General features: G+C 40.8%; 1 protein-coding gene across 3 annotated transcripts in view; it reads right to left on the bottom strand.

Annotated features, from left to right (window-relative positions):
* Positions 1-17,535, bottom strand: part of LOC100017446 (carnitine O-palmitoyltransferase 2, mitochondrial-like) — a 41,993-nt gene extending 24,458 nt beyond the window's left edge. Inside the window, exon 1 of one of the 3 annotated variants that reach the window (XM_007480155.3) lies at positions 17,297-17,531. In XM_007480155.3, coding sequence (XP_007480217.3) covers positions 17,297-17,487 — 191 coding nt within the window. In that variant the 5' untranslated portion in view covers positions 17,488-17,531. Of the gene's footprint in view, positions 1-17,296 lie in introns of all 3 variants that reach the window. The other 2 variants (XM_007480158.3, XM_007480156.3) reach the window with 2 other exon arrangements.
* Between the last annotated feature and the right edge of the window lie 4,182 nt (positions 17,536-21,717).

The following is a 21,717-nucleotide window of genomic DNA, read 5'->3' on the forward strand; positions in this document are numbered from 1 at the left end:
ATCCTTCTAACAATTATACATAGTCAAGCAAAACAAATTCCAGGATTGGGCATGTCCAAATATGTTTCATTCTGCATATTAATCCATCACCTCTTTGTCATAAGATGATAACACTTTTCATCATGGCTGGTCATTGCATTGATTAGTGTTCTTCAAGGCTTCCAAAATCATTCATTTTACAGTACTGACATTACAGCATAAACTGTTCTAATTCTTTTCACTTCCACTGTGTTTGCAAATCTTCCAAGCATTCTCTGAAATTGTCTGTCTCTACATTCCTTTTTATTCCAATCCATTCATATTCCATATCCAAGAATATTCCAATCCATTCATATACCATAATCTATCCAGCCATTCCTCCACTGATGCCTCCCCCTTCATTTTCCAGTTCTTTTTTGTATATAGACCCTCTTCCTTTTTCTTTGATCTCCTTGTAGCATAGGCCTAGTAGTAGAATCACTCAGTGAACTTTCGGGGCACAGTTCCAAACTATTTTCCAGAATGATGGGACCAGTTTGTAATTCCTCCTACAGTGTGCTAAGGCACCTGTTTTCCCACAGCACCTCCAGCAGTTGTCATTTTCAGTTTTTTTCTCCATTTTGTCAACCTGCTGAATACGACCTCAGAATTGTTTTAATTTGTCCTTTTCTAATTATTACTGATTTGGAGCATTGTTTTCATATGATTGGTGATGGCTTGATTTCTTCCCTTTAGAACCTCTTCTTCATTTCATTTGGCAAATGATAGAATGAGCAATGGCTCTAATTCCCATGAATTTGAACCACTTCATATATATCTTGGAAATGAAATCTTTTAGAGAAACTTGCTGGAAACATTTTTCTTTTACTTAGAATAAATACAAATATAAGAGGGGGATTGGTTATAGAGAACACAGCCCTTCTAAACCTAATGTGAGCCTCACATGGACTTTTGTATGCATACCCAGGGATGACTTTTTCTAATCTTCTGGTGAAATAGGTCTTTGATTGACAGCTAAGGACGATGAGTATTCAAAAAGTATCCTGCAGACAAGGTAAACCCCTCTCTCAGTCTTTCTTGGGTGGCTGTGTGTGAGCAAGGAGCCAAAGACTGCTGCATGGCTCTGTATGAGGAGAGAGAGAGCACGTGTCCAGGGCCATCTTTCCCCCACCCAGCCTAAAGTGAAGTCATGGCACCCAGAGCCTCACTGTTACTTTGGTCACTTCTGTGCTTGCTGCCTTTAGGAACGAGGACTAGAGACAAGACAGACTGGGCTGTGATGGTGTAAGCTCCCAATAGTCAAAGAGGGACTCGACAGAGGTCCTTTAATGATGGTCCATGCCATTTTGTAGAAAGTTGGGCCCAGTGAGCAGAGCAGCCCTGCACAACCAGCCTTACTCAGGCATGTAATAGATTGGGAGGGGCCAAAAAGAAGAAAATTGTCCATTGGGTATGGACCACTCAGAAGTGAAATTGGTTGGGTCAAGTGTTCTCTAAACAACTGCTTTAAGCCTGAGCTCACTCTTCCCAGGGACAGAGGTAGTAAAGGAAATAGTGATCGTGGAAACTAAGAGGAAATGTTTAAGTGTCTGCCTTGCCATATTTTCTCAGTAAAAATCTCTTTGTAAAAACTAATTGAGGACATCCGGGTGTGGAGCCAAAATGTAGGACTAACTAGAATAGCAACACTGTTTCACCAATGAAAATCCTCTCCAACCTAGAGTAAAATATTGCTACAAAATGAATACAGGAGTGAAAAAATCAACAAGGACACAGAGTGAAAAAATCTTAAAAAAAAAAAAGAAAAACCCAAAAGGTAGGCAGAGACCATCTGGGGAACTGAGGTGAGAGGAAAACAGAGCTAACAGGAGGCATAGCAGTGAGTGAAGACAAGCCAAGAGCAAACCACCCCCCACACACATCTGCTCTCAAAGGTTCCAAACTTTAGTTCTAACTAACAGTCAGACCCTGAGATCCTGTGGGGAAAAATAGTGGTCCAAGCCAACTCATTCCCCTTGAAATTTCAAACCTGTGGAGAAGTCCAGAGTTTCTGCCCAGGGTAATCTGGGTTGAAGGGGGATGATCCATTTGGGCCCATAAAGAAGCCAGGAATCCCAGTCTGGGCTTGGGATGAGAACAAATCTATGGTTTGGGGTGAGCACATAGCTCTCAGGGGGAGCTTCCCCGGGATCTTTTTGCTCAAAACTAAAAGTTTTGCCCTCCAGATCAGGGCAATCAAGGGTGTACCTGATTGAATCAAGAACACAGTGAGACCAAAAACTTGAGCCTGTGCCTGGAGCTAGAACTCCATCAGACCCTGACCTGATCAAGTTCAGACTGAGATCAAAAGCTTACACCCAAGCCTGTGGAAAGTCTTTAAGCCATCAGCATCTCAAATGTCAATTGAATCAACAGGGCTCTAAGAGCTCTCAGCCCTCAGACCATCTGATAAACTAGTAACAACTCAGAAAATAAGACAAAAATAGCATCAAGGAAGGACTGAAGTTTAAGAAGGTATCCCCAACTTCCCAGAAAACAGAGCCTACCTATAATTAGATAGGAAAATGAGTAAACAACCAAAAATGCACCTAAATTTAAAGAATTTTTATGGAGACAAAGAGCAAGGTGCAGACACAAAAGGGGACAGTGAAAGCAAAGGAAACACATGCAAAATCCAAAAGAAAAATATGGATTGGACACAGAGTCTGAAAGAGCTAAAAAGAAAAGACTTCAAAAAACAATTAAGAGAGGTAGAGGAAAAGTGGGGAAGAGAAATAAAAGAGATGCAAGAAGAAAGGAAAATAATGCGAGAAGAAATGAAAGTGATGCAAGAAGAAATGGGCCAATTGAAAAGGAAGAACCAAGAACTGACAGAGGAAAACCAGGTCTTAAAAATCATAACTGACCATCTAGAAACTAATGATTCATGAGAAATCAAGAAACAATAAAGCAGTATCAAAGGAATGAAAACAGAGAGGAAAACATGACATATCTTACTGAAAAAACAACTAACTTAGAAAATAGATCTAGGAGAGACAATATGAGAATTATTGGACTACCTGAAAACCATGATAAAGAAAAAACCTTGGATATCATGTTACATGAAATTATCAAAAATAACTGCCCAGAGACCCTTGAACAAGAAAATAAAATTGAAATTGAAAGAATTCACCAATCACCTCCAGAAAGAAATCCTCAATTGACAACTTCCAGGAATGTAATAGCTAAATTCAAGAGCCACTAAGCCAGGAAAAAAGACTTCAAGCAGCAAGAAAAACATATTCAAATACCATGGAGGCATAATCAGGATCACACAGTACTAAAGGATCATAAGGCATGGAATATGATATTCAGGAAGGCAAAAGATTTGGGTTTACAACCCAGAGTCACCTATTTAGCAAAACTGAATATATTCCTTCAGAGAAAAATGGTTCAATAAGCTAGAAGATTTCCAAGCATTCCTGAGGAATAAGCCATACCTAAACAAAAAATCTGAAGGCCAAATATGAGACACAAGAGAAGCCCAGAAAGATAAATAAGAAAGAGAAAATTTAAGGGATTCATTAAGGTAAAAATGTTTTTATGTCTAATGGAAAGAGAATTTCTGTAATTCTCAAAAAATTACCCCTTAGTAGAGAAGATAAAAAGAATTGATTCAGAAAGAGGGTGGAAAAGTAAGATGATTATGATAATATGTATATGATGATATAATGTATATGTAAATGTGATGATATGGAATGATATGTATGCCTATGAATGACATGTAAAAATCAATCAAGGGCTGAGAGGATTGCACTGAGAGAAAAGGGAAGGAAGAGATAGAATGGGGTAAATTATATAACATAAAGAGGTGAGAAAAATCAATACAGAGAGGAGAGGATAAGGGTGGGGACAGGCAATGCTTAAACTCTATTCTCATTGTAACTGGCTCAGAGAGGGAAAAATAAGTAATAAAAAAGGGAAGAAACTAATTGATATTAATAAGTTGAACAATACTTCTGGGCTAAGTATTTGTAGGTAAGTAGGGCAGTGAAGAGAGCCCTGAACCTGGAGTCAAACATTTACTAGCTGTGTGACCCTGGGCAAGTCACTTCACTTCAGTTTGCCTCAGTTTGCTCATCTGGAAAACAGGGATAATGCTATTACTTAACTTTAAGGGTTGTATGAATCAAATGAGATATTTGTAAAGTGCTTTGCAAATTTTCAAATGTTTTAGGAATGCTACTAGCTAGTAGTACTACTAGCTAGTAGTAATAGTAGTACTAGTAATAGTAGTAGTGACTGATATTGGAGAAAAAATTCTGGAGACTCAAGTCAATATCACCAGAAAAAACACCCAACTTCTCAGGACCCTAAGGAGGTATGTAACCAGCTATGATTCTTTTGAAGACCCAATGCATTAGTGTGAGTGTGAGTTGGGGAAAAATTCCCCAGAGCTTACAAAGGCCCAAAGTGATTTTTATGCTAAAAGAAGGCCCCAGTGGATCAGAACTCCAGTTTAGGGCTGGAAAAGTTCTTCAAATGCATCTAATCTAATCCTCTTATTTTACAGAGGAGGAAACTGAAGACCATAAAGGCTGGTGGTCAGTGGTAGAGATAGGCTTTGAAACCAGGATGCCTGACTCAAAGGCTTTCTCCTGAATGACACAGTAGTAGTAGATCTCAGTATATCTCAGTGTAAATGGGATTAATGTAGAATCACTTCAGACTTATAGACACACACATATCTTTTATGACTGCCATGAGTTTTCCCCAGGCTTAAATTCCCTTGAATGATCATTTATTTCTCAGTGAATCAAAATATGTCCAATTCAATGACTATTTATTGCCTACTGTGTGCTCAGAGCTAGGAATACCTTGTAAGGTTTAAATTTAGGGTTTTATGCTAAATATGAGTTATAAAGTAATATTGTGATCACTGATTTTAAAATATTGTAGCTTAAGTCAAAATGACTTTTAGCAGCTTTGTTTACAAGAAATGGAAAGAGTGAAAATGGAAAAATGTAGATAGAGACAGATTTTAACAAATCTACCAGTCCTTCTCCAATGAAGTCAGGCTTTGTCCAGGCAGGGGCTTCCCCAAGTCCCTTGTCTCAACATGGATTTCCCAGTAATCCTAAGCTAGAAGTCCCAGGGATGTCTTCAGTTAGAGTTCATCCAACACAGCCTTCTCCAAAGCCAAGGTAGGAATCTCAATCACTCACCCAGCAAACTGATACAGGATTCAGGGGAAAAGTCTCCTCCAAGCCAAGGCAGTGATCTCAGCCACTCACTCCAAACACCAGGAAAGAATCTCCAGAACCAATTTCTCCAAATGCCAGGAAGGAAAGACCCCTAGACCATGCTGGTCTATTCTTTTATGCACCTCTTTTCCATATCACTTCCTGTCACTCTCCCTTCTTCACAGAAACCAATGGCAGTCTTTCAATTTGCCTAGCACTGCCCAAGAAGGGGGGACAGTGGCCTTTGGAGGTGTGAGTTTATTCTGGTAAGTGATTCCTGAATTCTCATACTTAGTGGTAAGTAGGGGTACTTTAAGTTCTTGATTTGATTAGCTAAAATAGACAAGGGAAGAGTTAATACTATCTTTACAATTCTCCCTGTGATTCTTTGGGAGACTAGTCTCCCTAATGAATAATTTAACATAACTAGCTTATACTTCTAAAGATCTTCTACCTAAAGATGCATACAATATTGCACTTTCTAAGAGGAAACTACAATAGTTGGAGATAAGAGAAAGAAAGGAGAGAGAGCAAAACGAATGTTTGCTAGGCGCATTCACAAAAGTCCAATTGGGGGCATTCCCCTTTGGCATAAGAATTTACATTCATAATAAATGATATGTTCAACTCAAGTCAGTTCAGTCAATTACATGCCAAAGTTCATTCTGGATATTCTGATGCAGTGTAGGTTTCTTTATGGAACTTTCTCCAAACAGTTCACTTTCTCAATTTGAGGAGTTAGCAAGCTTCTTTTCCTGAAATTTCTCTCAAAAATTTTTAAATATTATAGTTTATGAAAATTATGTAATCCCCCCTGAGGAGGGTGTTGACCAACACCTGGATCAACTCAGGATACATGGTTGAGTTATGGGCTATATGAATCGTGTCAAAAGAAAAACCAAAAACATATAAAAGAAAAACACAGAAGAAAAAAATTAAATTTGGGGAGAAAAAATCAAAATCAAAATACCAAAATCTATGTATATAAAAAATTATCAGTTATTTGCAGATGTTCAAAAGGTGTGTAAACCAAAGGGTGCCCACCAAAAGCTTTGCCATGAAAGGCATGTTGCTTATATGCTTGACAGATGGGGCAGGCTGCACATACTTTAGAGGCTATGGTAGTTATATCATGGGGCTATCCATACTCTTTTAACAGAGTCTACAATGCTCTTGGTACCAAAGTGACCATTTTTGTGAATGGATAAACAAATTTGATGATAAAAATTTCTAGGGAGCAGGGGTTTTCCTTCAGATGACACCCATACTCCATATAAGCAGTTTAGTGATTTCCCCATAGCAACAGATCCACTGTCTACAAAATCCTGTTGCTCCTAAAATTAATCTCAACTGTTTCTTAGTGGAGGGGGCACTCAATTTTTGGATATCTTCAATGAGTTTAGGGGAAATGGAGTGGGCACCAGCAGTTAAAATAAACACTAAATCTTCCACTTTGGGGAGACACCACTGAGCCTTTGCCTTTGAGATCTTGTGACCTCTCTTATATATTTCTAAAAGAAGATGTTTGCTATATTCTTGGTATATTGTGGTATTGGGTGAGGCTAATAGCACTGCTATTCTGAAATTTAATATTTCCTAAATGCCGTGTTAAAATTTGTGAGAATAACATAGGACTATCCATGAGCCCTTGTGGTAACCAGAACCATGTATTTTCGAACCTTTCTAGGTAAAGGTAAATATATTCCTGGAATTTTCATGAATTGGTATTGAAAAGAATGCTTAGCACAGATCTACTACAGTAAAATATGTGTCTGTGCTAGGAATAGAGCAGATAATTGTGGCTGAGCTTGGAGATACAGGATGTCTTTTTATGACCTGATTATATTTATAGCACTTAAATCTAGTACAAATGTATAGATGGGTTTTCCATCTGTGCCTAATTTTGGCTTTTTACAGGTAGAATGGGTGTATTGTATTTGGATTTGCAAGGAATTATTATTCCTTGCTCAATTACTGAATTTATTATTGGGATAATTCCCTCAATTGCCTCTTTCAATAAGGGATACTGAGGAATGGATGGAGGTGGACCATCTTTTGTCTTACTTTGAACAGGAACAGCTGACTTAAGTACACTGAAATCAGAAAACGATATGGCCAAAAGAGACACAGATATAGTGGATGGTATTTCAAAGGTGGGAGGCTCCTTCACCTCCTAACTGTCTGAGAGAAGTACAGGGAGCAAATTTAAGGATTCCTTGTGCAATTCTAGCATCATAGAGTCATCTTGAGAGCATGTTATTGTGGGTCTAAGTTTACATAAAAGATCTCTTCCTAATAAATTTATAGGGGAACCAGGCATTAAAAGAAAAGAATGTTCTACTGATAGGAGTCCCACATATTCCTTTTGAAGGAAAAGTTTTGGGACCTTTAGAGGTGTTTCTGATATGCCTACTACATTTAGAGAGCCAATAGAATTGCATTTGGGATCTGGCTTACTTACCAAAAAATATCTGGAAGTTCCAGTGTCTAAGAGGCAATCATATGTATTCCCAACTTTCAGATTTACGTGAAGTTCATTACTATGTGGGGGAGAATGGGCTAGGATAACTGGCTTTAAGATATCAGGGTCTGGGAAATCAAAGGTTTTACTCTCTGATTATAGAGTCCCTTCTCCCCTCTCAGATCTTCATAAAGGTCCTTGGTCATTTCTCAAGGGTTTCCCCATTGAGTAAGTATAGCTTAGAAGAGCCCCATTTTGGATATATTGTTGGGAGTCTTGATTTGACTCACTTGGATTATTATTTCTATAATTGTTTCTATTATTATTATTTCTAAAATTATTATTATTTCCGAAATTACCATTATTCCTAAAATTTATGTTATTGAGTACCTAATTCCAGTTTCTGCAGTTTAATATTAAGTGACCTCTTTTTCCACATAAATAACACTTTGGTGTTTGATTTGTGGATTCTTGCAAAGCAGCTATGGTCACTGCTCAATTTGCTTTTGCTTTTTCAATTTCTTCCCTTACAAATTTTAATTTTTTTTAATGCCTCTACTGAGTCACTGTTATCTTCATCTTTCTTCTGGTAACCAGTATAGGCATAAACTGCTACTCTCCTCAATTCTTCAAGGTCCATACTAGACAGTTCAGGCAGTTGATTTTAAAATAATCTTTGACCACTTTACAACAGTTTTCTACAAACTATTTTCTTATCTGTCTGATATTCCTTTTTCTGGAAAGATCCAGGTCTATATATCTACCTCCCAGCTCAATAAGTCTATCCATAAACTGGGAGAGATCCTCATCAGTTTTTTGCTTAAGATTCTCAATCTTTTGTTTGTACCAGGCCTATCAGAACAAGCTCTCATTGCTGTTAGTAATGCCTCTCTATCCTGGCATGGTTTTAAATAGTCTTGGTCATTATTAACATTCCATTTTGGGTCTGGCTGGGGCAACAAATTTCTCTCCTTCCCTGGGCCTTACTGGCAAGAGAGATGGTTTTATTTTTCTCTCTTTCTTTCAAAAAAGCTTGGAGCAAATTTTCCACATCTATCCATGCAGAATCATAAGTCTGATAAATGCTGTCAATATTTTAATACTGAATAATATTACATATGTAATAAATGAAAATAATAATATTCAAAAAATTTTAATAGCTACAATAGGCTCATTTTCAAAGGAAGGGGTAGTTTGCTTGAATCTCTCAATATCTTGGGGGAAAGGGGTGAAGGGTGTATGGTGTCTTAAGGACACCACATCTCAAGTTTTATTGAAGGTGTGTACTTCTTTAAGGGAAATAGGATTTTAGCTGAATTATTTTGTGTTTGTTACTTGACTTGATGTTTGGGTTACTATAGAGTGGGTAATGGGTGTAGTAGGGGAAATAGGTCAGGTAGGAGGAATATGTAGATATGTGTAGATATGGAGGTAGTTAAAACAGGACAAGGAATAGAGAGAGATAAATCTCTCTTCTGAATCTGGAGATTTCTCAAGATTTTCTCAAGATTTTTATGTAAGTCTTGAGATCTCCCAAACTATCCTCCAACTTCTTCTCAAGGTCATTTGAGGTATTTTCCAGTTGTCTTTTAAGGTGATCTTTTAATTCAGCTTTGAGGTCAAGGATTGGTTTAGTAGTGGGAGGGATCCATTGGATTGGACGGGAAATGCTTTGGACAGGATGGGAAATGCATTGTACAGGACAAGGCTGAGATGAATAGCTTATCTGAATCTTGAGGTTACTCAGGCTATTTACCACTTTTTTCTTAAAAATGGATAGATCAACTACAACATATCCTATTATTATAAGTATACCCAGGAACAGTGCTAAATAAAGCCATTGTGAAATGTTATCTGGGAATCATGAGTCATTTTAGATAGACGAGAAACTGAATTTTCCCAATTTGGGTTATGCTGCCCAGTATCATGCTTGGTTGCCTATTTAGTTTTAAGTTTAACTATTAAATTGCTGGCAATTGTACTTTTTGTCAGTAGGTGGTACTAATGACTAGGGATTAAGGTTTCGCAAAGCTAGTGGGTGGGGTCTCCTAGAGACTTCAGAGAAGAAAATTTTTGTAAGTACAGGCATGCCCTAATAAATTAGCCTTTGAATGGAGTGAAAAGCCTTAGGCTGAGTCTAAATTTAGGAGGGACAACAGAAAAAAAGCCAAAGCTTTCTATTTCAGGCAAAGTAAAATACACTTTACTGTAGGTAAATCCCCCAGGGTACAGCCTAAATTTTAGCTAAGAGGTCTGGGAGAGTTTTCTCTTCATTCCTTCTCCCTAGGGTTAAAAACTCCAGGGCCACGTGCTTCTACTGTGCTTCCACCACAGTGCTTCCTACCATATGCTTCCCGGGAGCCAGTTTCAGACCTCTTGGACAGCAAGCCACTTCTCTGAGCTGGTCTGGGGGCAAAAAAAGTTTGCTGGTATTTTTACTTTTAATGGATTTGAAAGCTTTTTCAGGACCAAAGGATCAGTTTTAGTTGCTCCTGCTTCTACTGACTGTTCTGCCTAGTAGAGATATGTGGGGTTTGAAAAGGCCTTAAAGAATTCTGGGTGATGAGATAGAAGTTTGTGGGGGCAGGGTTGATTCCCCACTGAGACAAGGAGGGTGGTGGTGGTGGAAGTGTCTCCCCAGGTGTAGTCCTGAGGGTCTAATTGTTGCTTAAGAGGAAAAAAAACCCAAACACCCGGCTTACCTGCAGCAGCAAGCAATTGCCAGTAATTCAGTTGTTGTTAGTTTAAGGGGGAAAGAAAAAAAGATATAGGACTTACACTTCCACACAGCAAACAGATCAATAGCTGTAGTTTTTTAACTTCAGAATGAGCTACTAAAAGCTGACTGAGGGATAGTTTAGAGATAGTAAACAGTGAAGGAAATTGTCAGAATATTGAGGATTCTTGTCAAATCTTTGTGGTTTGCCAATTAACAAAAGGTTTAAATTTAGATTTACATTTCATGCTAAATATGAGTTATAAAGTAATATTTATGTGATCGCCAGTTTTAAAATATTGTAGCTTAAGTCAAAATGACTTTTAGAGGCTTTATTTACAAAGAAATGGAAAGACTGAAAGTGGAACAATCTAGATAAAGATAAAAATTCTAACAAGCCTACCAGCCCTTCTTCAATGAAATCACGCTCAGCTCAGGCAGGGGCTTCCCCAAGTCCCTTGTCTCAACATGGATTTCCTGGTAATCTTCAGACAGAAGTCGTGGGGGGGCTGTCTTCAGTCAGAGTTCCATCAACACAGCCTTCTCCAAAGCCAAGGCAGGAATCTCAGTCACTCACCCAGCAAGCTGATGCAGGATCCAGGGAAAAATTCTTCTCCAAGTCAAGGCAAGGATCTCAGTCACTCACTCCAAACACCAGGAAAGAATCTCCAGAACCAATATTTCCAGTACTAGGAAGGAAAGACCCCCTAGACCAAGCTGGTCTCTTCTTTTATGCTCCTCTTTTCCACATCTCTTCCTGTCACTTCCTGTAACTCCCTCTTTTTCACAGAAGCCAATGGAAGTCTTTCAATTTGCCTAGCACTGCCCAAGGGTGGGATGCAGTGGCCTTTAGAGGTATGAGCTTAGTCTAGTAAGTGACTCCTGAACTCTCATACTTAATGGTAAGTAGGGGTACTTAAAATTCTTGATTTGATTAGCTAAAAATAGTCAAGAGGAGAGTATTTTGGCTGATACATTGAAATCCTGAATTTTTATTACTGTTTTTTTAATTTGCAAAAAGGATATTTGATTTTTTTCCTTTCTTATTTCTTGTACTTGAAGTACATGTAACCAGTATTAATAAGGTTTTGGATTTTGAAGGATAAATTTACAATATCTATTAGCTCTAATATCAATGCATACCCCAAAGCTTTAGACTAAGGAAACCTGCCATTGATTGTTAAAATATTGTGGGACTTTGATTAATAATTGTGTCTGATTCCAGGAGAAGGGATCACAAAAGGTCAAGGAGACTAACAATCCTTGTGGGATTAATGAGATCTGCATCAAGACAGAGGACTTGCTTGAGGTTTGAGGAAGCGGCTGTTTGACATACATCAGACACATGTCTTCCCTGTGCCACATTCTGACAAGTACTGTAGTTTGGTTGCCATTTTGGCTCCCCTATCCCTGAGAGTGAAGGTAAAATCAGATCAAGGAAACATACTTCCCTTTTATAGCAAAATCTAGTCCCCTTTTCTATCTCTTATAGTATAGCAATTTTCTGTAATCCTGGCTGTCAGTGGGTAAGTGCTATATTACTGCATTTGTCCTATAGACTTGCGGGACAAAAATCACTTTAACTGGGCCCAGACAAAAGGAAAACAGTCCTTGCTCACAAAGAGTTTATATTCTACTTGGAAAAAAAACCCTGATAAGGAAATACAAGAGAATGTGAGGAGAGACCCTCCTGCGGGCTTTTTATAAGGGGCAGCCTATGAGCTGAATCTGGAAGTCAGGAATTCTAAGAAGTGGAAGGGACCAGGGCATACATTTTAAGCAATAATTGGAGAGATGGAAGACCATATTTGGGCAACAGTCAATAGGTCAGTTTTGCTGGAGTATAAAATGAATGCAGAAGAGTAAGACTGGAAATAAGTCAGGAAAGAGGCTGGGACCTAACAGTAGAGGTCAGTAGAGTGAGCAATTCAATCCACAGGAGCTGAGGAGGTTCTCCAAGTGAAGGAATCTAGAGAGAGAAGAGAAGAGGCCCAAGACAGTGCCTCTCTGAGAAACACCTATGGTTAGAGGATATAATCTTGAGGAGAATCCAGCGAAAGAGACAGAGGAGCAGTCAGAGTGGAAGGAGGAGAACCAGAAAAGAGCAGTGTCCTGAAAACCTAAAGAGGAGACAATAAAGAGAGAGTGACGGGGTGTCAAGGAGAACAAGGACTAAGAAAAGGCCATGGATCAGGCAACTAAGAGATCATTGGTAACTTTGGAAGGTCAGAAGTCATATTATAAGGGTTTAAGAAGAGAGTGAGAGGAAAGAATGTGGTAGCACCTATAGTAGACAGCTTCTCAAGGAGTTTAAAAATAAAAGAGAAGAGACATAAAACAATAGCTCCAGAGTATGGATGGGTCAACTACAGACTTTTTGAAAATGGGAGAGACATGGGCATATTTGTAAGCAGTCGGGAAGGAGCCAGTAGATAGAAAGAGACTGAAAATGAGTGAAAGAGGGGGAAGCTAGATGGTTCAGTGGATTTTGAGCCAGACCTAGAGATGGGAAGGTTCTGGGTTCACAGCTAGCCTCAGACACTTTCTAGCTGTGTCATCCTGGCAAGTCACTTAATCCCCATGGCCTTGCCACTCTTCTATCTTGGAACCAATGAACATTATTAATTCTAAGTTGGAGGGTAACGGTTTAAAGAATAAAAAGAAAAAAGTGAAGGAATAGGGATGACAGAAGGGGTAACCTGCTGGAGGAGATGGAATGGAAGGGGCACACTTGTGAATATAGCTTGCCTTGGCAAAGAGAAGGACCACCTCTTCAAATGAGACTAGAGTGAAGATGTTTCATTTACAAGCTTGTAAGTAGTAGCAAAAAGAGTAATCCTGGATTCAGGCTTGACAGGATTAAAAAGGTAAGAGACTCAAAAGAAAAGAATGGCAGAGTTGAGCCATTTCACTAAGTGCTCAAAGTAAGGAGTATAGCCAGCAGAGGGGGGTGGCTTGGGAAAAACTGGGAGGTTGAGAGACTGGAAGTCAAATTATGAGAAATTCTAGTTTTTGAGGTTGTAAGGTAGAAAAATTGCATGCTGGGAGCTAAGATGGTGGAGTAAAGGACACTCCACTCTCCTGATCCCTCCACACACAAAAAAAGGAAAATAAATTACCTCAAAACAAATAAAAATTAGAGGAACACATCTTACTGGGGTAAGAATTGAGAGTAGCTTAGGCAGCACAGGATCTATGAGAACAAGCAGAATTTGGAGCAGTCCAACATACCATGACTCTACTAGAAGAAATGAAACTGCAGAACAGATAAGAACCCAGCCTGAGTCACCCTACACAAGTCTAGAAGGCAGGATACCGTCACTCTCATGTGGCAATGGAGCCCTGAGGCATGGGACCTACACAGCCCAAGTCAATTGGCAGGGGTGGGGAACTAGTAGAGTAAGAACCAGCCCATGAAACAACAGGGGAATAGCTAACATGGAGTGCCGAATATAGCTGGACAAAATAGCTGCAAAACTTCCAGAGCAAGCCAACAGGGACGCCTCTTTCACAGATATATCTGGAAAAACGAAGGCATCCTTACCTACTCCAAGTATCAGAGAAGAATGCTCTGCAAGCTTGAAGCAGTATACTCTGTAGTCAAGGAACAGAGAATCACCTGAACAGATAGATAAGGTAATGGAGGAAAAATAACAACTAGAAAAATGAGCAAAAGACACCAAAAAAAAAAACCAACCTGATTATAGAAAGTTACTTTGGTGACAGAGAAGACCAAAATACAAACTCAGAAAAGGGAAAAAATTCCAAAATGGAAAAAAAAATGTGAAGCTTCAAAGGAAAGTTTGAAAAGATATCAGACTCCAAAAGAACCCTGGAAGAACCTGAAAAGAATAAAAACCCCCCAAAATTAAAAGAATTGACAGAAAAACTCAGTGGCTGCAGGGGAAAAAATCACTGAAGAAATAAGGTTCCTAAAAAGTAGGTCAAAAGGAGAGGGAGGCACAAAAATACATTGAAGAAAACAACTTCCTAAGGAATTTGGATCAAATAAAAATGGGGAAAAAAACACCCAGTGAATAAAAAACTCTTTAAGAATAGGATTGACCAAATGGAAGAGGAAACACAAAAACTCAAGGAAGAAAATAACTCTCTAAAAATTAGAATTGAACAAATAGAAACTAATGAAACCACAAGACATTGAAAAACAAGACAAAATTTTTAAAAATTGAAAAAATAGAAAAAAATATTAAATATATCACTGGAAAAAAGACTAACATGGAAAATAGATCCAGGAGAGATAATCTAAGAATAATCATTGAAATACCTGAAAGTCATGATAAAAAAAGAGCTTGGACCCTGGACACAAGAAATCATCAGCAAAAACTGTCCTTATATCCTCAAACAAAAGGGAAAAATAGAAATTTTAAAAATACATCAATTACTTCATGAAAGAGACCCCAAAATAAAACAATCTAGGACAGGAGTCCCCAAACTACAACCTGAAGACCACATTTGGCCCCCAGAGCCCATTTATCCAGCCCACACCACACTTCTAGAAGGGGCACCTCTTTCATTGGTGGTCAGTGAAAGGAGCACTTGTGATGGGGCCACAAAGCATGGCATTGCTCACATACAGTACTACTTCTGGTGACATAATCCTTTGTGTGGCATCTTGTTCTGAGAGTAATTGAACAAGAAAGAGGTGCCACACAAAGGATTATGTAGCTGCACAATGGAAGACATCAGCATGGTGAGCAGCAATCTGGGGAAGGGGATTCTGCACTGTGTAGACTGCTTCCCAGTATAGTGGTGGTGGTGATGGGCCTGTGCAAGGTGTGGCAGGCCCATCAAAGCCAGCACTGCAGCCTCCACTATCCCAAACAGTGGTATACAAATTTGTTCATAGGTTTTTTTATAGCCCAGCCCTCCAATTGTCTGAGGGACAGTAAACTGGCCCCCTGTGTAAAAATTTGGGGGACCCCTGCCCTAGGACTATTGTAGCCAAATTCCCGAATTCCCAGGTTAAGGAAAAAGTATGATAAGCAACCAGAAGTAAATAATTGTAATATTGTGGAGCCACAGTCAGGATTACACAGGATTTATCAGCTTCTACACTAAAGGACCAGAAGGCATAGAATATGATATTCTAAAAGGCAAAGGAACCATGCTGAGCTGAAACCTGAACCAGATCTACCTTAAATTAGTAAGGCTAAATATCTCTCTCACCTTTCACTCTCTCATTTTATTAATAAATTTTTAAAACTCTGGCCAGACCCTATTTTATTTCTAATAATCCTCCAGAGAAAGAAAATGATATTCAATGAAATAGAGGAATTTCAGACTTTCCTGACCAAAAAACCAGAGCTGAAAAGAAAAGCTGCTGAGAAAATCTGATACTCAAGAGAAACATAAAAAAAAAATCAAAACTTAAGGGATTCAATAAGGTTGAATTGTACACTTTAATACTTGAGAAGGTGGTAACGGAAAGAATTAGATATCTATGATACTTGAGAAAGGTAAGGCACTTAAAGTATGCAAGATACCTAAAGTACCTAAAATACTTAAGAACTTTATCACTATTAGAGCAATGAAAGAAATATACATAGGAAGAAAAAAGGAAGCTAAATAAGATGGGCTGATTCCCCATCCCCCCCACCCCCCCCCAAAAAAAGAGGGATGGGAAAGAGGAATACATGGATGCAAAAGAAAAGAAAAGATAGAAGGGAGCAAAATACTTCTCATTAAGAAGTGCATAAGAAGGCTATACAGTACAGGAGATGATGAGGGGAGGGGTGGCTATACTTGAACTTTATTCTCATCAGAGCTATCTCAAAGTGAGAATAATACCCACATTCAGCCAGATATAGAAACCTACTTCATCAAAGGTAGGAAGAATAATGGAGGGGTAGAAGAGATGGCCAAAAAGGAGAGTGAACAATGGGAGATGGTCATTGAAAATAAAACATCTGTGAACAGGGAAGGGCTAAAAGGAGGAAAAGAGAAAAGTAAACAGGGAAAAAAATGATAGGAGGAAGCACACAATTAGAAATCATAACTGAATGTGAATGGGATCAACTCACCCATAAAAGGGAAAAGGTTGCAAGGCAAGAGGGAGGGGTAGAACAGCAATACATTATGATCAGAGAAGGGAGTTTCAGAGTTCATGAACCTGGAGGTGGTGCATTTGTGGGGGATGCCAAGATCAAGGATATGTCCATCTCTGTGAGTGGAGAAGGTGTGGAAGAAGAGGTCATCCTGCCAAGTGAGCAGGCTGAGGATTTACTTAACATCTCTCTTCTGCCCTTACTCTATACTTCAGCAAAACTAAACTGTTGCTCAAACTTGGGGCCCCTTCTGGTGCTTCAGGAGGTTGGAGTGTTTGAGGGACTATCACATGTAAGCTAAAATTCCCTGGGATGAGGGGATGAGTTGGGGGGAAGGGGAGGACTGTCATCCAATCCCAGAATTCATGGAGAAATGAAGGAGAGTGTCTTGGACTTGGGAATTTCCTTTGAGGAAGCCAGCAAGGTCAACAGTCCAAGTGGAGGAGGAAGAGCACTAGGGGTGGAGGACAGCCTGAGAAAACACCTGGAGCCTGGAGATGGAGGGTCTGGTGTGTGGACTGGAAGCCAGTATCACTGAATCCAAGAGTAAAAGTGTTAAGAACTAGACAGGGAGCTGGTGTAGATGCTAGAGTCTCCCAGTATAGGTGAGGTGGTGCTCCTAGGAAGTGCCTCTCCTCCCAATCAGCCCTGCTCCTTCTTGGCTCTACCCATCCCCCCTTCTCATCCGGGTCTGTGGTCCTGGTAGTGCAGGGAGATAACCATAAGCACCGCCCCCTCTGGCCTCTATTCATCCCTTCTTTGGTCCCACCCTGGCTCTGCCCTTTTCCTCACAGGGCAAGCTAGATGCTGAGCACTAGACAAGGCCCCGCCCCGTCCCCGCCTCCTTCCTCACCGGGGCAAGCTGTCCTGGTAGTGCAGAGTGGGCACAATGCTGACCTTAAGGCCCCCGGCTTCTAAACCTCCTGCGCTTCCTTTATCTTCGCTGATGGACCAGCTGGCGATCCCAAAACCCCTTCTCGGAGGGTGGTTGTGTCCGCATTGTGGCAGACAGAAGAGGAGGCGCCGCCCCGGGGACAGCGCCATGGGACCCAAGTCATTCGTTCCGGCCCGTCGCCTAGGTAACCCGTGGCGCCTGCGCAGAGTGGCACTTCTGCCACGCTGTACAACCGCTCTTCTCATTACTTCTGCGACACCTGCCGCCTGAAGGTTCCTGGAAAGAACCGCCCAGTCCACGTGGCTCAGAGCCCTGGGACTGCCGGGGCTTCAAGTCCGCCGAACTTGCAGTGTGCCAAGAACCCAGAGACTTTGTCCGACCTCCCGTCGCCTCTGCACATCTATTCCTGGGGCATTTATCGCCCTTGACTTTCCCTTTTTGGACTCAATGAACGAATCTGGAAAGCACTTAGGAAGCAGCACTGGAAAATGGGAAGGCCGGGCAGCCCCGGAGCTGGGGCTGGCAGTGCATGAAAGGGAATCCCGCGGGAAGGGGCAGCCCGGAGGGGCAGCAGCTGGTGAGGCCTAGCGCAGGCAGGCTCCGGCTCAGCGGCCCTTCACACGGTGCCCACGAACGTCAAAACCAAAGGACAGCCATTTCACCGGAATCCATCTCCTTGGTAACTCGGTGTTTTATGCCAGAGGCTCGAGCGTGGAGAAGGGATCCACAGGCTCAATGGCTGGCTTTGGCCGGCATGCCCTGGACATCCACGATACAAAAGATGCTTCCCTCCATGGAGCCAGTTTCTTTTTGGATCCTGGCCTGGCCCTGTCACTGGCTTGAACCTGGGCCTGGAATTCTCTCCCTTCTCATCTCAGCCTCCCAGCTTCCTGCGGGTGTCCGCTAAAAGCTCACCTTCTTCCAGAAACCTTTTCCAGACCCTCCCAGTGCAGGTGCTTTCTCTCTGTTAATTATCCATTTATCTTGAGTCTATCAGACTTGATCTGGTCGTTTCTATGCTGCCTCCCCAACTAGACTGAGGCCAAGGACTGCCTTTTACCTATGCAGCAGCGCCTACGATAGAGTATACACTTAGTACATACTTGTTGACTAGCTGGACCTGTTATCCCGGGAATTAACTACTCCCAGCTTAGGAGAGCGATGACCAGGCTGCTTCTTATGGCTTCAGCGAAGCCAGTTCTTTAAAATGGGCCTTATATGTTGTGCTGTAAGGATTGATGATCTGGAGGATTTCTATAGGAACGGGAAGAACCTCAGTGAACTGATGCAGAGTGAAACGAGCAGAACCAAGAGAGCATTGTACACGGAAAGGGAAACACTATGGAACAATCCAGTGGAACAGACTTTACTATTAGTAGCAACACAGCCATCCAGGACACTCCCGAAGGACTTATGGGAAAACCTGCTAACCACATTGAGAGAAAGAACTGTGGGAGCAGAACCGCAGAAGAAAAACAGATGACTTCTCACTTTTCACTTGTATATATGGTCGTATGAATTGGGGCTTTGGCTTTAAAGCTTAAGCGCTGTAGCAAAAATGAGTAATATGGAAATGGGTATCAAGTGATAACATTTGTATAACCCAGTGGAATTGCTTGTCTGATCTGGGAGGGGGGAGAGAAAGAAAATAAATCATGTAAACATAGAAAAATATTTTTAAAATAAATGAATTGAAAACTGAAAATAAATGAATAGTATAGGGGTAGCTTATGAGGTATGGTAAGGTAGCAAAAGAGGATAGAGTACCAGACCTGGAGTCAAGAGGACCCGAGTTCAAATTTGACCTCAGACACTTCCTAGCTGTGTGATCTTGGGCAAATCACTTAACCCCTATTGCCTAGCTCTTTCCCTTCTGTCTTAGAGTTATTACTAAGACAGACAGGATTTATAAAATAAAATAAATGGGTTATCCAGGGCAAAACAGAACCCCTGGGCATAGCACTAGCAACCTCCTTCCAGGTTCACAGACTAACTAAATGATCTCTCCTCTCAATTCTCCTATCTATTCTCTCTGTCTTGACTGGAAGCTCCCTGAGGGTAGGGATTGTCTCCTGTCTTTCTTTTACCACCAGCACTTAACATAGTGCCTGGCACATAGTAGGCACCTAATAAATACAGCTATCACTTCCCCATTGAGATTTTCTCCATCACAGTTTTGATACATCACGGGTCAGCTTATGAAATTAAATGAGAATTTGGGGGGGAGTTTTGTGGATGCAGCAGAAAACACATGAAGCAACACAGAGGAAGTTTAGAAACTTGGAAATGCCTAAAATATGTTGTATGATGTTGTATAATGTCAAAAAAAGATATTTTAGCTTTTAATACCACAAATGTACACAATTTCTTTTGGAAAGTTAAAGAAACAGTGACAGTTTGCAATAAGAAAGTAAAAGCCAATTAATTTTATGGGACTTACTTGCTGGGGTCACCGTGTCCATCTGTACTTTTTTTTAACCCTTACCTTCTGTCTTAGAAGCAATACTAAGTAGCTATCCCAAGGCAGAAGCGTGGTAAGGGTCAGGCTATTGGGGTTAAGAGACTTTGCCAGGGTCACACACCTAGGAAGAGTCTTCAATAAATTCTTATTGGAACCTAGAGTGCTTAATGAGTGCTTGTGAAGTATAGGAATAGAAACTCCTTGAGGATCAGAACTGCTTTGCCTTTCTTTTTATCCCCAGAAGGGAAAGAAGTAACGTAGTACTGAACAGAGAACACTGGCCTAGCCATAAATCAATCAATCAAGTTTTCTGGAGTTGTCCTGAGCCCTCTTACAGCTTATTTAGTTATTAAAGCTCTAAATTAAATGAAATTACTTTAAGTTGTAGAGAAAGTGCCAGCTTGCAACAATAGAAGGCATTTCCTCATCTGCGAGTGATCTATCCCAGTGTCATCACAAGAACAGACATCCATCCCCCATTCATCCCCGGTGCCTGCCACATGGTAAGAGCTTCATCAGTGCTCTTTGACTCACTGGACCTCATCTATTCTTCCTTTCATAAGGTAGGATACTGAGTGACATTTGAACTCAGGTCCTCATCTCCCTACCCAGCACTTTCCCCTTTGACCATACTGGTTTGGAAGCTTCCATGGCCTTGGTGAACAGGTGAAAGGCACTCTCCTCTTCTCGTGGGGCTTGGCTTTCCTGGATGTCTTCTTGGAAAAAAATTGTAGAACATCATCGCAGTGACCCATCACGACACAGGAAGCTAATGGGCTCCTTGACTCTCAGACTGAACATTTTATTCACAATAAGAAACATTTAAAGATCAACAAAGATCTTCCCATTCCATGATTTGAGTTGGTATGTTGACTTTATTCAACTTAAAGACAACAAAGGAGACTTATACTGACTTAAAAAGAAAGAGTTCTGGGCAATAACCCATTCATCAACAGAGAAATACTTGAGATATATGGGCACAAAAAAAATGAGCTAGGGAGTACAATAGTTTTAAGGCAGAAGAGTGGCAACAGGTGTTAAGTGACTTGCCCAGGGTCACACAGCTAGGAAGCATCTGAGGTCAGATTTGAACCACATGATCTCCTGCCTCTAGACCTGGCTCTCAATCCACTGAGCCACCCAGCTCCCCCAACAAAGATGATTTCATTGATGTAGTTGCTGAGTGTTTCCAGTTGAAGACAGTTGTCTGAATCCTGGTCATCCTGGTGTGATATATGGGGTGACTCTCAATGAAACAGAAGGCACCATTCTTCAATCCATTATTCCAGGCCAAGAGTCATTCCCAACTTCTTCCTGGATTCCACCTATAAGCATCTTACCAGAAACATGGCTCTGAGTGGGCAGCACGAGGTGCAAGGGACCTCAGAAGGCAACTAGTTACAGCTGAAGAAATTGAGGCTTGTGGATATTGTAAAGGGACAGAAGACAGTCCTCTGAGACAATGTTGTCATAACTCACTGTACCACACTGCCTCACCTCCCAAACAGAGCTTAACTCTGCCAGATAGAAGGATCCCTCCTGAGAAGGTTGGCTCTTTATGTTACAAATCAGTGGCCCAGTGGACCAGACTGGCCCTCAGGTCAGAAGACATGGATTCAAATCCCATTCCTGACCCTTACTACTTGTGTGACTGCACAGAGGGGGATGGCATTTAATTCTACTGAGTCCCAATTTCCCCATCTGTAGAATGAGATCCCTTCTGGTTCACAAGACAGGAAACTGAGGGCCCGACAGAGAGCAGGAAGGGACAAAATCAGCCATGAACTGGAAGGGAGCTCATGGGGCAGTAAGCGGGGAGTGAATAGACTGTACTTAGTTCTAGAGAGACATCCTCGCCATTTTCAGAATGATTGAAGTGTCTAGAAAACAGGACAACATTGATGGGGGGGAGCTGAGC

Source organism: Monodelphis domestica, chromosome 2 (assembly GCF_027887165.1).
Source record: "Monodelphis domestica isolate mMonDom1 chromosome 2, mMonDom1.pri, whole genome shotgun sequence".
Taxonomy (NCBI): Eukaryota; Metazoa; Chordata; class Mammalia; order Didelphimorphia; family Didelphidae; genus Monodelphis; species Monodelphis domestica.